The sequence below is a fragment of the Mastomys coucha genome, unplaced genomic scaffold (genome assembly GCF_008632895.1).
Source record: "Mastomys coucha isolate ucsf_1 unplaced genomic scaffold, UCSF_Mcou_1 pScaffold21, whole genome shotgun sequence".
Taxonomy (NCBI): Eukaryota; Metazoa; Chordata; class Mammalia; order Rodentia; family Muridae; genus Mastomys; species Mastomys coucha.
Genome location: NW_022196904.1, coordinates 142,920,029 through 142,936,532, shown reverse-complemented (window position 1 = coordinate 142,936,532; position 16,504 = coordinate 142,920,029). Strand labels below are relative to the sequence as shown.

Below are 16,504 nucleotides of genomic sequence, written 5' to 3'. Positions count from 1 at the left end.
GGTGTCATGCTAGTTGCTGTGAAGAATTAAAAAATTAATAAAGCTAGCCGGGTGGTGGTGGCGCACACCTTTAATCCCAGCGCTTGGGAGGTAGAGGCAGGCAGATTTTTGAGTTCGAGGCCAGCCTGGTCTACAGAGTAAATTCCAGGACAGCCAGGAGGGCTATACAGAGAAACCCTGTCTCAAAAACGAAAACAAAAAAAAAATTAATAAAGCTATATTGTTTAGGAATTTAGTGATATGGAAAAGTAGACCCTACAGGGCAAATGGCTTCAAGTGAGAGAAGTTATGTGAACAAAGATGCTATCAAGAGAACGCAGATGTGTTTGTTTAGAAGTGGCAAGTTGTCCAGGGTTGGAAGGAGGGTGTGTTTGAAGCTGCAGTGTAATGTTGAAGGGGGGCTGCCCACAAATTGTGCACTGTCATGAGGCTCTTGGGCTCTATGGTATGGTGGTTGGGCTAATAGGAAGTCTGAGCTGGAATATGTGCTGAGGGTGGAGATTATTACTGATAATGTTAAAGATGGATTGAGTCAGAAGAGAAGTCAGAAGAGTAGGGAGGTTGTTGGGGACAGTGTGTGGGAGGAACCTGCTAGTGGAATTGTACTTTGAGCTTATATTTCATGTATTTCTTTTATTACAAAGCTGGCAAGAAGACAACTGATGAGGAGCTGGAAGAGATGTTGGAGAGTGGCAACCCAGCCATCTTCACTTCTGGGGTGAGTGACCAAGGCACTCACTTCAGTGGACAGAGATGAGCCCATGTGGGCTGCACTTGCAGCTCTGCAGGGGAGGGAACTTATGTGGACCGTGAGGGGTGTGCAGGGGCCAGTCTGTTACTAGGGTGCTTGACAGCCTGTCTGTATGGGACCTGTTGTAGATCATTGACTCCCAGATTTCCAAGCAAGCCCTCAGTGAGATTGAGGGTCGGCACAAGGACATCGTGAGGCTGGAGAGCAGCATCAAGGAGCTCCACGACATGTTTATGGACATCGCCATGCTAGTGGAGAATCAGGTAGCTCACACGTAGGAAAGCAGGCATTTCCTTGTGAACCATAAATGGCATGTTGGGGGTCAGGTGGGGCAGGGGATAGAGAATTTTCCTCATGGGGCAACAGAATTCTAGTGTCTGAGGCAGAGGTGTGCATTTTTATCTATCAAGTGCTGGCACCTTGAGCCACCTCAGTCTTGTTTTCTTGCCTGTACTTTACTTTCACAGTGATTCTAGTTAGTAGTGAAGTTTCATGTCCTGACAGAACCTAGTCTGCTCAGCTATATCACTGTTTTCTTTTCCCTTTTTAAAATTAAAGACATGGGCTATTTGGTTGGGGAATGTGTAGTTGAGTATAGGATGCCTGCCTAGCATTCATAAGGCCTTGGGTCCAAGCTGTCTTCTGACCTAGGTCTGCACAAACCAAGCATAGTGGCATATACCTATAATCTCAGCACTTAGGAGATGGAGGCAGGATGATTAGGAGCTCAGGGTTATCTTCTAATACAGAACAAGTTTTATCTTCTTAAAAAAATAAAAAGGAGGTCTTATTGGCAATGCCTTGACAGTCTACTGATAGGAACTATTTTACTGAAAGCTTTTTCTTTCCTTCTAATTCACCATAGAAATTAAAAGCAAGTTAATTAATTTTTCCAGTTTTGCTTTTACACTTCTCTTTTCCTGAGCATTTTGGCACTTTTTGCAAAGAATCAACAGTAGACATGATTGAAGAATTTTTTATTAAAAGAATATTTTACTGAAAGAATATAAAAACACGTGATACTTGACAATTCATCCCCAGGCATGCCTGCTTGGGAGTGGAATTCGATATTGTTTGCATATGGCATTAATTCCTGTCAGATTGTTGGTCCCTGGTTCTTGGGATAGAGTTAGGTGTCATGTAGGGTCACAGTGCTAAGCAGCTTTCGCCAGGAACTTCCAGCTGTTGGGCCTTTGGGACAGAACTGGAAATGCTTGCTTGATAGGTAGACCACAGAATGTAGTTGAACCTGAGCATGGCTAACCAGTTTTTCATGAGTTCTCTGCCCTTTGGTGCTCTCCTTCCACTCCCCTTTCTGACCTTCGAGACCCCTTTCTCAATCCCTCCATTCCCACTTTTCTTTTTTCCCACCACACTGCCTTGCTGAGGATCTGGTTTGAGTTTCAAGTGATGGTAAGTGCTTTGCTGTGTTTATTCAGAGTCCTGTGGCAAAAGCAAAGGGATGGGAATGAGAAAGGTCTAGGTGGGTGAGGGGGAATTTCTCAACTATAGAGTACCGGGAAGTAACTGGAGTGACCAGACTTCCTTGATAGGAAGGAAGTAAAAGCTGGGAAATGGTCAGGAATCTTATTAAAAGACGGGTATATAGAGGGGAAGATACAACCAATAGCATGGGTAGACCCAACATCTGCTGCTTAAGGGGCTTGGTGATTTCTCTTGAAGGACTTAAGTATTTTCTGCTGTGGCCAACCTGATAATTACTGAATACCTTTTATGTACCAGGCAGTATTTCACAGTAGTGAGTAAACTCAGCTTAGACTGAAGGAACTTGGTGTGGGTTTGAATGGCCAAGAACAGGTCAGCATCCTGGTGATGTTCAAAAAATATGAGTTTTTCTTATTTTGGTTCATTCCTATATGCTTAAAAATAAGAAAAAGAAAAATGTGGGACAGGGAGTCTCTTTGTGTATATTTACACGTAGTTACTGAGCACCTAGAAAAACTGCTTCAGATGTCTGGTATAATTACTCAAGGAAGTAATCCAGTAGTTACTGAATGGGTGACACTGTCAAGGACTGGGGAATTATAGGTCATCACATGGGAAATGGGAAAGTTTGCTGTGCAGGAGGCTGTGCTAAGGTCTCTGTATGTGCCTTGGCACTGAAGACTGTACAGTCCTTCCCACAGTAGCTGGGCTATTGTGTGTGTGTGGGGCTAACAGGTGTGACTTGTGCCTTCTTTTTAGGGTGAGATGTTAGATAACATAGAGTTGAATGTCATGCACACAGTGGATCATGTGGAGAAGGCACGGGATGAAACTAAAAGAGCCATGAAGTATCAGGGACAGGCTCGGAAGGTGAGGTTTCCCTTCTGTCTTCAGACAAGAGAGTCCATTTTGTTTGCTACTGCGCTTTCTCTCTCCTCTCCTCCTGTCTCTTTCTGTTGCCACCACATTTTGCGTGTGGGAAAAGGGAGCCATGATTGACCGTATTGAGAACAACATGGACCAGTCAGTGGGCTTTGTGGAACGGGCTGTGGCAGATACCAAAAAGGCGGTCAAGTATCAGAGTGAAGCCCGGAGGGTGAGCGTCAGTCTCTGCTTGTTGTACCTTCTCTTCCTGTCTTTTGTCACCTCTGTACCCTCTACTTGAGCCCATGTCTTTTGAATCTGTCCTACCCTTAGCCTCTTCCAAACCCCTTCCTTAGCCTTTCCTAGACTTCCTTCTTTCCCAGGGTTCTGTGCATGGATCTGGCTCTCACATGCTTTTGGCCTAAGAACCCACACTTGAGCAGCTGAGTAGGCTGGCCACATGGCCTAGATCTTGTCATTAATCTCCTGAATGTAGCTTGTGAACCCTTAACACATTATATAGTTAATTGGAACTCTGGGAAACAGTCTTCCACTTTGCCCACCATTCTTTTTCTTTTTCTCTAACTTGAACCTAGCACAGCCGCTAATTGTTATATAAACATTATCACACATTCATGGAAGCACTTCTTTTCTCTACTTATAGATGAAGTACAGGAGTTGGGCCTGGCATTCACACCCCACTAGTATATTCTACCATATCTTTGTGCCTGCCTTCCCTTCTGACCTATGCTCAAGAACTTTGAAGCTTCTGTCTTCATTGACTGTGGATGCTCAGTTATGGCAACCTCTGCCTTTTTTTGTTCTTTGTTTCTCTTGGACTCTGAGATTTTCATTCTTTAGTTCTCTTCCAACTGCATCTATTGCGCTTGTGCAATTATTGAGGGAGTTGGCAAATATTTTTCATCTGAATGTATGCTGAATCGCACTTTGGACACCTATTCAGTATATGTAGTCTGAGGTATGTAACTGGGCTTTTAAGAGAACAGATGAATACAAATTGGTAATCAGTACTGTGTTTTATGGATTGGTGAGGTGCTGCTGGAGACCTATGATACTGATTACCATGAGTTCACATACGCAAGCATGTGAACTGAGAGCTGTAGGTGCTCCACATTTCCATTTGCTGGCACTGCTAGGCAAGAAGAAATTTAAGAAATGTAAAATATCCATGAGAACATTTTTTATAGAGAGATGTATGGGTTAAGATTTTTTTCACTGTAAAAGAGATGAGAAAGGCTGTTAGATGAGTTGCTATTGCCTTCTTTTGTAATAATGATTTTATTTTTATTTCTTATTCCTTTCTCCAGAAATTGATAATTATCATTGTGGTAGTAGTTGTGTTGCTGGGCATTTTAGCATTGATTATTGGACTGTCCGTTGGGCTGAAATAAGAGTGGCCTAAGGGGTGCTGCACTGAAATGTAAGTAGATGAATGGCTCTGGACTGGTTTCTCCTGAGGAATTAGTTAGGGATTTCATAATTCTACTGTTTTCTTATGATTGTCACAATGGGCTTTAAAACTGTTAGTTGCCTTAATTCTTTAATTTCCTTAAAATTCCATTCTTGGGTTCTGGCTGCAGGATATGGGTCAGCTCTTCTGGGTTTTTTGGAGCCTGATTGCTTGTTTCTACTTTGTCTCGTCACTTAGAACATTTAGCACCTCATTCCAACTGTCTCTACCCAGGAAGCATGGGTAGATAGTAGATGTAATCTGGGACCATCTTCTAAATTCTTAGTGGCCTTCAGGTTGCTGGTTCCTTGTCCTTTTTCAATATAATTGAAGCTTTGTGCTGCAGCCTCAGGCTTTAAGAGTTATGTTTGTGGCTGAATGTTAGCTCTTGAATGAGGCACTCTATAACATTTTAAAGTGTTGAGTCATGTCAGAGAGTGACAGACTGATAAACACACCATATGTGTATATATGTGTATATATACACACACATACACACACACGCTCACGCAACAGAATCCTCACTCATAACATTCTTATGGGACAGGTAGTATTATTTTAGAAGTAGAAAAACTTAAATCTTAGAGAAGGGTCAAATTCAGACAGCTAATAGTGGACCTAGGAGAGTGCTTTACTACATCTTAATTTCTCTTTGTAAAGTATTTATTATTGTCTACAGAGTCCAGCAAACTCTAGGCTATCAACCAAAGTTTACTAAGATACAGCTGGTCAGTAAATTAGGCTTAATGAGGGTGAGCATGATAAAGATGATCTAGTAGTCCTTGGGACTTAAGAATCTTCTTGTCTTTTTTTTTTTTTTCTGGGTAAAGTAGAGTAATGTTATTTTTAAAAGTGTTTAAGATACAGACATGTGAAAGTTACCTTGTAATATTATTTTTCTTAACATGTGACAGGGTCACACACTTATTGTGCATAATTCAGTGCTTTTGTCTAGTTAGAAAATCATAAGGTTCATTCTTTATCACTAAAATCTTGTTGAAGGCTAATTTTCAATGTGAGGACATTACCATGTCCTTAGTGTTGGAGTTTATATTATTTTGCTATCATTGAATGTGGTGAAAATTTTCTTTTTCTTTTCTCTTATTATAAATTCAGAAACTAGGTTACTGAAGTAACAGGCAAGAACCTCTTTGAGAGTCAATGCAGACTTCCATGTTGATACTGGGGCTGATCCTTCATTTTACATCAGCTGCATCCCAGTGTGTCACTTCATTTTCCCCTGTCCATGTGACTGGAGAATATGGAAGTCAGATTATTAAATCTTAAGTATTCAACCTTGAGAGATAACAGTGATGAGACAATCAAACTCTCAGGTTCTTTTGATTCCCTTCTCTTTCTCCTGCTGTCATTCTAGTCCTTGATGACTTCTGTTTATAAAGTTTCAGTTTTGTGCTCAGTCTTGACTATCTCAATGAAAAATATGGTATAATAATAATAATAATAATAATAATAATAATAATAATAATAATAATAATAGATGTATTAGTAGTTATCTATCCTCAGATGAAAGATGCCTTGCAAATTCATGGTGCTTCTCAACCAAGAACTTCTAATGTCAAGAATTCAGAATGTAAAAGATTCATTTTTGAAGAGGCTATTATTTTTAGTTTACTAACCAGATCATGTAACATTAAGTTGTGACTTACTACTGCACATTGTTCAGTATTCCCTAGTAAAAGCATCTAGGTCTCAGCTTACCTGTCCTCCATGCCAACCTATGACTGAGGGCAATCTGTGTTTGCAGTTGCCTGCCATCTACAGCACTGAGATACCATCAGTCCTCTAACTTACATATGTGGGGCTCGTTGAAAGCCACTGAAGAAACTTGCCCACACATCACTTCTAAGATGAAGCAGCCATCGTAGAACACCTGAGATTTCCTGTAGTCTTTTAATTGTGCCTGTCTGCTTCCTAAGGGAAGGGAAGGCTCCTGGAGAGGATGTGGGCATAGGATGCTTCTGAAGCTTGAATTCAAGGAGCTGCCACATGGGAGGCAGAGAACAGGTGCTTTCAATTAGTGACTATCCCTCCCCATGTCTTTTCACAGGTGACAAGTTTCTGGCACAAAGTCTTATAAGGGGGCTAGATTTATTTATTTGTTTTGGCCCTACTCTAAATAACTGAAACATTTAAAAAATTAGCATACAAAGTAATTCATTATGTGGTGTCTGTAGCTTTTGTTGGTCCTCTGACCCACCTCCTGCTGGATCCTCATCCCCAGGAACTCTTTATTCACCTTTCATGTCTCATGTATTCTATTGGTCATTATGATATTTACATCACAACAGGAGCAAAATTAGTTACGAAGTAGCAGTGCAAATAACTTTGTGGTTGAGGGTCACCATAAAATGAGGAACTGAGTTAAAGGGTCAAAGCATTAGGAAGGCTGAGAGTCACTGACCTAGAGGTTTTATTAGTTCTTTCACAATAGGGTTCTTTTATTTCACATGTCCAGCCTTAGATTTGTCTCTGGGATTTCAATTTAGTGTTGACTTCTGCATGCTCTTTTTTGTAGGCATTTCTGATCTTTGATCTCCACGTTTGGGATTTGTGGCTAATTCCCCTTGTTCCTTAACATTGTTCTGTATACTGATCAGCTTCCCCTCTCCCCCCTTTCTTAGAACCAGATTTCACTCCAGCTTGGTCTGACCACTCTTGTCTCCAGATGGGAACAGAGTTTGAATGACCTTCCTGAGAATGAGGGGGTACCTTTATTTCCTTGTAACCATCCTTGGACCTGGCTCAGTAAACAATCTACCCCCGGAAGAATCTAACCTACCTGATGCAGCCCTGAGTTCTCCTCAAAACCATCTCCCATCCTAGCAGCTGAAGTACCCTTTTCTGGACTCTGTGAAGCAACCCCATGTGTTGGTGTGTAGGTTATGCCTTGTACCTTGGAAAATCCCAGTGAGACCAGCCAAGGTGCTGTATTTCTACCTCATGGAGTATTCTCCGGGAATATACTTTGTAGGGGAGTAACTAACAAAGTAGAGGAGTTCTAAGTTTAGCAGTAGTGTGGCTTGGATCAGAGCCCCTAGCTGGCAGGATGCCAATCCTTACTTTGTTGTCCGATGTCCTGAAAATATGAAAGACTAATAGATGCCATTTTGGTCTTCCAAGTTGGCTTATTTGACACTTACCTATTAATTAAGCTCTAACTTTATTGTGGGCCACATTGATTTTTCTCTATATTCGCTCGTTTGCTCAGAGAGACCAGGGTGACAAGTCCTCTGAAGCTACCATTGGCAAAGACTGAGGCTATGATATATGCTTCTATGTCTAAGCCTTAGAAACTGGCTAGTCACTGTTATAGAATTGCTCTTTGTGAAGACATTACTTTGAGGCCAAATAGAACCAGGGATTTATTTAAAGCTGGTCCAGGGACAAGGTGCTACCGTCTCAGGCTCTGGAAATGTCAATCATTTGTGTGTTCCAGGTGTACTTTTGTAACTATGTATGTGAGAGATATGTACATAATTGTTTGCATCTCAGGAAGTAGGGAAACTAGAAGATACTATGACCTCAAGAGAGAGAGAGAGAGAGAGAGAGAGAGAGAGAGAGAGAGAGAGAGAGAGAAAGAGAGAAAGAGAGAGAGAGAAAGGTAAACAGAGCAGAGCTTGGCCCAAATCAGGTAAGGTATATATGCTTACCTCAAATGAATCATTGTAGAAATGTGATTTTTTCCCCCTTGCCAACAAGCTTATTTTCTGGATGGCTGCTGATATGAGAATCAAATGAGACCTTTGGAATAAGGACTAAATTGATTCCCATAGAAGTTTTCTGCATGGCAGATAGTGTGTAACGTTGATTTACTTCCATCTGCTGCTTACAAGAGGGTTGTCCAAAGAACATCTCACAACTGTCTGATGTTATGTACACTATCCACGTGATGTTTCTCTCTGGCAGAAGACTTGGGAGGCTATAGAGTGAACGGTTCTTCTTGCTTTCTTTTTGTCTCCTGTAATTCTTATCATGGAGGCAATAGCCTGGAAATCAGTGATTGCAACCCAGTGGTAATCCTTAGACCTTTGGTCCCTGCCAGTATCCCTGATTTTGGGTATTTAAGCCGCCAATTTAATGTTTCTGTGGGACGGGATGAGTACTCTAGTCTAGGTACCGCCTATGAGCTTCCTTTGTAAAGGCATCTCTTCAGTCACCCAACATTTAAGACGGAGCCACATGGATGCCCTCCTTCCTATGGCTGTGATGTCTGGCAGGACTGGCTCCAGCTAGGAGGGGGAAACAACCCTTAGTGCAGGCCTTTTCTCTCCTCCTTCAGGTCAGGGGCTGAAGGTTTGAAATGCCACATGTGAAGGGCTTTTGTTGTTTATAATTTTTTAAATGTAAACTTGATTATTTTATTGCTAATTTAAAAATAAATGACTTTATATTGATTGCAAAACAGTTCTGGGACCCTCTCTCTGCAAATGTTTTGGTGATTTGGTGCTACCATGTGGTGACTTTTGGTGCCCCAGAAGCAATTGTCACTTGCTCTAGAAGGAAGTAGATCTGTTGGAATTCTATTTAGAAGGCAGAGAGGACAACACATCCTCGTGGGTCTGACTTTAAGTCTCTAACCTGGAAATATTCTCTGCACAAGCCAGATCCATCCGTTTTCCTTCTGTATTCCCTGTTCCTTCTGTCCCTCCCCCACGTCTGGCCCCATCTGTCTCCTTTTTGTCAAAATGTATATCCGCACAGTGATGCCATTTCTCATGTATTTCTCTCTCCTTGTGATGAGCAGAAGAAGATCATGATCATGATCTGCTGTATTATCCTTGCCATCATCTTGGCTTCCACCATTGGGGGCATATTTGCCTGAAAAAGGTGAGCTTTCTGGGGAGGGCCAGGCCTGCTGTCACTTACTTGACACACTTGTACTCTGGGTGCTCTGGGTGTCACCCGGATGCATAATAAAGGGTGGGTGAGGGCTGGGCACAGGAATAACTGAATGTTAGATAAAGCCAAGGAAAAGGGATGTTTTGGAGAGAAGTAGGTGGAGAACAGTTCGGAGTAGGTAGGTAGTGAGGGAGATGGGCAGACAAGGTAGCATTTGCCCCATACTGAGTCTGGCAGGATAGTGTTTCTTAACAGTGAGGGCTGTCCATCCCTGTTGTAAAATCTTGAGGCCTTGTATTTGGAAATGTAATAGGATTAATTTTTGCATTGAACTTGCCTTAAAATCCCCTGCTTCCAAGGTTAGAACAAGCTAGTAGAGTTCTGAGTAGTTTCTCACCGTGCAGAGGAGAGGTGGTATCCTGGCCATGAACACTGTGCTCTGTAATACGATTTTTCTTTCCATTTTCTCTTACTTCCTTTTGCCCTCACAGATGGGATCTCAACGGGCATCTCCAATCTTCCACCTCTATGGTGCCATCATATCTCCCCTTCAGTCTTCCTCAGCTATGTCTCTTTTCATTAGGAAACTTATAACACAGCGCACTAATCAACTGCTCATTAAATGTTACATGAAATTTGAACAAAGTAATGAAAATGTAGAATTGAAAGGGGTAGGGATGAAGGAACAGGGAGCACAGCAATATACAGTTGGTTTAGATGGCCCTTAAAGGGCAGGCCTGCATGGCAGAGAAGCATAATGGGTCCCTGTTTAGAGTACAACACACACAGCCTGAAGGACAGGATGGTGGGGAAGAGGCAGGCAGGTATTACAACATGCCCAACTCAACAGGGTCTTAACCGAACTCAGTGAGGCTCTTTCTCTCAGATCACCGTACTTCCTACTTTTACTCTAAGGGCTCTTCCAGGCCTCACTCCGAGTGAGCAAACCAATGTCTGCATCCTCCTCCAGGGTCCAAGAATAGTTTTTAATTCATAGATTGTTTAAGGATAGGCACTATGCCTATCTCAAACACTACCATGTCCCTATGCTTAGCACACACAGTGCCTGCCACTTTGAGATATCTGCTTACTTGTAGTCAAGCTTTGATTTCATTCATGAATGAGTCTTTGAGCTTGGCTTTTAAACTCTTTAAGGTATCATCGGAAATATGACTTACTATTAATCAGAGGCATATAGAAAAATATGGCAACAACCCTAATACCATACCATACACTTTACAGTGTTTTGTTTTGAGGGATGGTGGTTAAGTACAAGTTGGGTTTTTATTGGTGGTATAAATTTCTATCAGAAGACTCTCATTTGTCAGAGATGATGTCATTTGTCAGAGATGATGGTTGGTCTCAGGATGGAGGTTCATTCAATAAATTCATCCCTCCGACAAAAGAAAGAAGTTTATACTATGATTCAGCTCCCAAACCAGCACACCATGTTACCTGGAACAATGGATAGAAGGCAAGGGGATAAAGTGTAACGAGGCTGCTGCTTCAGCGCTCACTAAGTCTGTGTTAGCTGCAGGACAGTAAAATGTGTAAGAAACTGGTTTAAACACATTCCTAATTCAAGGTGTCATTGTGTTTCATTTTAAAGAATAATTTACTTAGAGACTATTACATCTTACATTCATTAAAAATAAATGAAAAACTGGGTCTAACTTTTAAAGTAAGTGAAATACTTCTGTTCTTTGCTGGATCTTATTTTTTAAAAAGCAGGATAAAAACAATGTTTTACCAGTATGCTGTTTTCTACCCACTGTCAAAAGCAAGTGGTTTATTCCTCTATCAGTTCCTAGCTCCATGAGTTTGAAAAAGGAATGCTGGTTCCCTCAGAAAAACTGATTACTCTTGTTATGAACAAATGAAGCTGGCACCATGACGTTTTGGATCACACGGGACCCTCATTTATCCAGCCATGTGTGTGCTCCACATACATTAGCTCCTAAAGGGACAGAGAACCAAAATGCCCCTCCTTTACCAGGTTTTTTTTTTTTTTTTTTTTTTTTTTTTTTTTGCTAAATTCCTTGTCATATTCTATGTTTCCCCTTCTGAGACTGACAGAAGACAGGCAGCTGGGTATTAATAAATATCTGTTGAACCCACTAGTCTAGGTACTGTTGTTTTTATCCTTATTATTCCAAAAAATGCATTTGTAATGAGCAAAATGTCATAGACTAGGTAGTGTACACATTTACATTTCCAGAGCTGAGACATGCAAAGACAAATTTCACCTCTGGAGATATGCCAGGTTTTTTTGAGACAGAATCTTGCTTGTAGATAATGACTGGCCCTGAACACAAATGAGATACACCTGTCTCCCCCCTCCCCCTCCCTCCCCCCAGGGTTTCTCCGTGTAGCCCTGGCTGTCCTGGACCTCACTCTGTAGACCAGGTTGGCCTCAAACTCAGAAATTCACCTGCCTCTGCCTCCCAAGGGCTGGGATTAAAGGTGTGTGCCACCACCACCTGGCCAGAGATCTACCTGTCTTTACCTCCTGAGTGCTGGGACAGCTGGCTATGTCACAACTGTTCTTAATCTTTTAAGCAACTGAAACTGACCAAAGAGAAGTTGTACCCTAAGGTTACAGTCAAGCTTTAATTAGAATCAGTCAGGTGACACAGTTTTTCAGAAGTTACTTACTCATGTGCTTAGTTAGGATCCAAGAACCACCAAAGACCCTAAGGACAGTAAAGGTGCAGATTCTGCTCAGGAGGCTGAGCACACGTTCCTTGTGCTTTCACTACACACGCTTGGGCAGGTAGAATTTGCCCCAATATCGCCCTTTCTGCGTCAAGTCATATGGGCTCAGGAATTTCCGGATTCCAAGCATGTTGGCAGTGGCTATGTGCTCAAAGGTCCAGGGGTTTTGGTTGTTAAGTTCTCTTTCTTTTTGATTTTGGTGCATCTCTTCTAGAGTCTTACGGCTTACAGCCTTTGCTGGAAAGGGTAACTTGTGGGCAACTTGGTTCAGGATACCCTTTACCTCTTCAAATTCACAGCGTCCACCCATCTCTACTATGAGGCAGCCAGTCTTCACAGGTGTCACATAGTGATCAATGGCACCTTTACCTCCCCCCATGCGTTGCCCAACACCTTTTCTAGTGATGGGCTTGAAAGGGGCTGGTACTCGCCATATGGCAAACATGTTCTTGGGATCCATAAAGCGGTTGATTGTCAAGCGCATCATTTCAAAATGGCCCCAGTGGAGATAACCACCTCCAAGTGCCTAAAAATGAATAAAAAAATTAGAACAAGGGGATTTAGAAATTATGGAATCTCCTCTTCTATAGTAACTGGCTTTAATGATACACATGAAAAACAAACACCTAAGTGTAATTAGTAATATGGAGGAAACACCTAGGCTACAGTAATAAAAGACAGCAAGGGTGGAATCACTCCCATGGAGAAACAGAAATGACACTGAAAGCTGAGGAGAGAATCCTAAGAACCAGTCAGAAGAGAAGAGGAGAATCCCAGGTAGAGAAACATTGATGCATATGCCCTGACACAATAAAGGGCTTGGTGAGCTTAAGTAGAACCAGTGTAGATGGGGTAGAGGAGGCATGCAGAGTAGACATAAGGCTCTGAGAGGTCAGCAGCAGCACTCAAGGGTACAGTGCAGGCCAGGGAAGACTTTCCAACCATCACTCTGGCTGCCAGAAATGCTACTAGATACCATGTGTGTGGCACTAACACTAATCTTTACAGAAACCACTTTATAGAAACAGTAATGAAGCAGGTGTTCTAATTCTCAACCACAAATACTTTATTTTTACCAGAGGCTTGAAAAGATTTTGTTATAACTGGGGAAATGAGGTAGCATCTTTGCTCTCTGCTTTTAGAATAATCTTCCTTACTGCCTCTATAGTTCCAACTCATCTGAAACAGTAAGTGGAGATCTCGCTGTAAACAACTTATAATTTTCAACTAAATGTTTTTGGAATAGCAAGATAAAAATCTAACATTACCTTGTGAGATTTTTGTTAACACACTTTCACGTGGATCCGAACCATTTGCCTGTTCAGAGAATACCTGTTGTATCAGCTACCTGCTTATTGTGTGCATGGCCACTAGGTTATCGGATCCACTGATACATTATCACAGGGCTTATAGACAGAATTTCAGTGCAAACTGTGAAGTATGAGACTCCTGTGTTTCCAGTCTGAAGAAAGACATATAATTCATGTTTCCCTGGGACTCAGTAGCCTAGACTGATCTACATCTATTTAAAGAGCAGTTGGAATGTGGATGTAGGTGTGACAGTTCTAATGTGGAAGAAGAGACTAGAATCAAAGGGAAGAAAACTTTGTTAGTCTCCTTTATCACTCACCAAAATTGCAAAATTGCCTTCTGTGAAGTCAGTGGCTTCAGCTGAAGGCCCTCGTATGTCCTTCAAATTTTTAGGTTCTCTTCTTACTTTTGGCACAAGTGGAACTCTTTCAACAAATTTAAGCTTGGACCTTTCAGGAATGGAGACATCTAGCAGGAGCAAGGACAGTCGAGAATGAGTGAGAGCACACTGCTGACAGGACCTACTTCCTCCTACGGAGGGAGGTTCCCGCCGATCGAGTGGAGCCTTAGGTAGATGAGGAATCCAGGGGTTGTTGTTTGCCTTTGGATGTTTCTAGTGATACTGGAATCTTCAGCTACAACAATGCTTACACAAATGTTTCTAAGCCAAATTCACTTATTAGCCCCGCTGTACGTTCAGCACTCGTAGGGACTGTTCTAAATTATTACTTCATTCACTGTTAAAGCAGCTTTGGTATTTTGAGACTTAAAAAAACAAACAAACAAACAAAAACAAAAACAAAAAACCCCAAACATCCAAACTGCAGTCTCCTCTCTATCCCCATCCCAATCTACTCACGCCTGTTTCTATTCAGAAAAGGGCAGGCCTCCCATGAATATCAACCAAACACGGCACATCAAGACTAGGCACCTCCTGGGGCAACCCAGGAAGAGGAAAGGGGTCCTGAAAGCTGTCAAAAGAGTCAGAGACAGCCCTCCATTAGGAGTCTCACATGAAGACTTCACTATACAATCATAACATGTATCCAGAAGGTTAAGACAGTCTTAATGGGTACCATGTGATCACTGTGTAACCTCAAACCTGTAAGAAGTGCTGGACTGAGTGTTGTCACAATGCCTGGCAACCTTTATAATTTTTAGGGCTTCAACACTAAACAGACAAAAGAGGGGAAATGCAAAGTGAAGTATTAGAAATTGAAAACAAGGGGCCCATGAGATGTCTCAGCTGGTAAAAAGCACTGCTTGCCCATCTGAGCTGGATCCTTAGGGCCCACGTGGTGGAAGGAGAGAGTTGACTCCCATAAGCAGTGTGCTGACCTCTACATATAAGCCATGACACATATGCACCCACACAAGTACATGCATACATAATAAATTAAAAAGCAATTAAAAATAAAAAGAACTGGAAACAAGAACACACATAATTTTCACCTAGGCCAAGAAACATAATTGGCCTGGTGGTATTCTTACCTCTACTTTAAAGAAGAGGACTTCAGTTAAAACATCAAAGCCAGAAGCATGTTCTTTAAAAAAAAAAAAAAAAAAAAAGCCACTGCTCCTCTAGATTCTAATGGGGAACAGAATACTGTACTGTTAAAAACACAAACCCAAAACCAAAAACAAACAAGCAGACAAAACCCCTTCAATTCTGTTGTATTTTTCTTGGTAAACTTGCAATCTAGGATTTCTCTTGTCAGTATTTTAACATCTTTATCCTCTATGGCATCTTGGGAATTGTGACTCATAAAAAAAATAAATATGAGAAAGAATGGCTCCATGATAGAAGTAAACAAAACAGGAAGCCTCAAAGAGCTATCAGATCATCAGTGGAATCATAATAAAGTTACTGTTCCAAGTTACAAAAAACACTTTCCCCTCACTGACTTCTATGGGCAGCTATAATGAAACCTGGTAATGCTTTCTTTCACCTGCAAGTTAGTATACACTTCTACGCACACACAGCACTTTATTTATTAAAAATGTTACGAGTGTTTTGCCTGCATGTACTGATGTGCAGAAGAGCATGTGGGAACCCCTGAAGCTGGAGTCTCAGATGGTCAGGAACCATCTTGTGGGTTCTGAGAATTGAACCTAGGTTCTCTGCAAGAGCAACAAGTGTTACTAACTGCTGAGCCATTGCTCCAGCCCACACAGTAGTTTAATAGTTATGAGCAGAAGACCCTCAGATGTCCAGGCCATTTGCATTTTTGGAGTTTTTAGTATATTAAAGAGTAAAGTTATATTTACAGGACTGCAGTGCACCTGGTTACTATTGCTAAGAGTCTGAACATATGTACTATTAAAAAGTCTAATAAATGCCCAATTAGTGCTGACTGGGTAGGCCATGGGCCACACACATCAGTGGTAGGATGCCTGGGAACTAATCCAGTAGTTATTTGCTCTACAACATCTAGGGACTTCGTTGCCTCTAATGCTTAGAACACTGCTTGGCTGCACAGTTCGCCTTCCTTACATATATTTGTTGAATCACTCAATGGAGGGAGAAAACACAAGCACACCTACGGTGTCTTTTCTCAGAGGAAAATATGTGGAAATGACAGGTACTCACCTTCAAAAGTTGGAACTGGGAGTAGAGTCTTCAGACCAGCACTGGTGGGGAGGGCTGCCCAAGAATCTACAAAGACAAACCATTATTGTTACACTCCGGATCACTCCTGACAGAGGTGTCTAGAAGTATGGGGGTACGAACTCCACTAAATGCGCTCTCAAGAAAGCAACTAGGATCACGGAGCACCGTCTCCTGCACAAGACCAGGACCCAGGCATCCGCGTAGTGGAGATGGAGGAAGGAAAGCGCAGGCCCTATCTGAGTAAGCATATACTTTGGAATGTGGGGAGGAACAGGGAGATGCCTTTTTTAAAGATCAAACAGGTCTTCTGACCTGAAAAGGGCATCCGCAGGAGCGGCGCGGGGGCGCGCGTCAGCAGCCTCCACATGGCCACGCGTGTGCAGCCGGGTCAGGTTTCTCTCAACCACAACAGAAGCTTTTCTCAGTTCCGCGCTTTATCGGCCCTAGGACCCAAGACAGGAAGTGACATCATTCC

The 16,504-nt window shown here is 42.0% G+C and overlaps 2 protein-coding genes across 8 annotated transcripts in view; one reads left to right on the top strand and one right to left on the bottom strand.

Moving 5' to 3' along the window:
• Positions 1-16,504, top strand: part of Stx3 (syntaxin 3) — a 51,418-nt gene that overhangs the window by 34,271 nt on the left and 643 nt on the right. For 2 of the 7 annotated variants that reach the window (XM_031389782.1, XM_031389781.1), the window contains 3 exons: positions 645-718; positions 880-1,014; positions 2,957-3,067. In XM_031389782.1, coding sequence (XP_031245642.1) covers positions 645-718; positions 880-1,014; positions 2,957-3,067 — 320 coding nt within the window. Of the gene's footprint in view, positions 1-644; positions 719-879; positions 1,015-2,956; positions 3,068-3,182; positions 3,294-4,389; positions 4,503-7,174; positions 8,956-9,297; positions 11,078-11,196; positions 11,784-16,504 lie in introns of those variants that run through there. The other 5 variants (XM_031389786.1, XM_031389785.1, XM_031389783.1 and 2 more) reach the window with 5 other exon arrangements.
• On the bottom strand, positions 11,979-16,504 carry Mrpl16 (mitochondrial ribosomal protein L16). The gene is made up of 4 exons (XM_031389788.1): positions 16,342-16,504; positions 16,009-16,074; positions 13,738-13,886; positions 11,979-12,633 (listed from the first exon to the last, which is right to left on the bottom strand). Exons 1-4 carry the CDS (start codon positions 16,394-16,396, stop codon positions 12,148-12,150), a joined length of 756 nt encoding a protein of 251 aa, XP_031245648.1. The 5' UTR covers positions 16,397-16,504; the 3' UTR covers positions 11,979-12,147.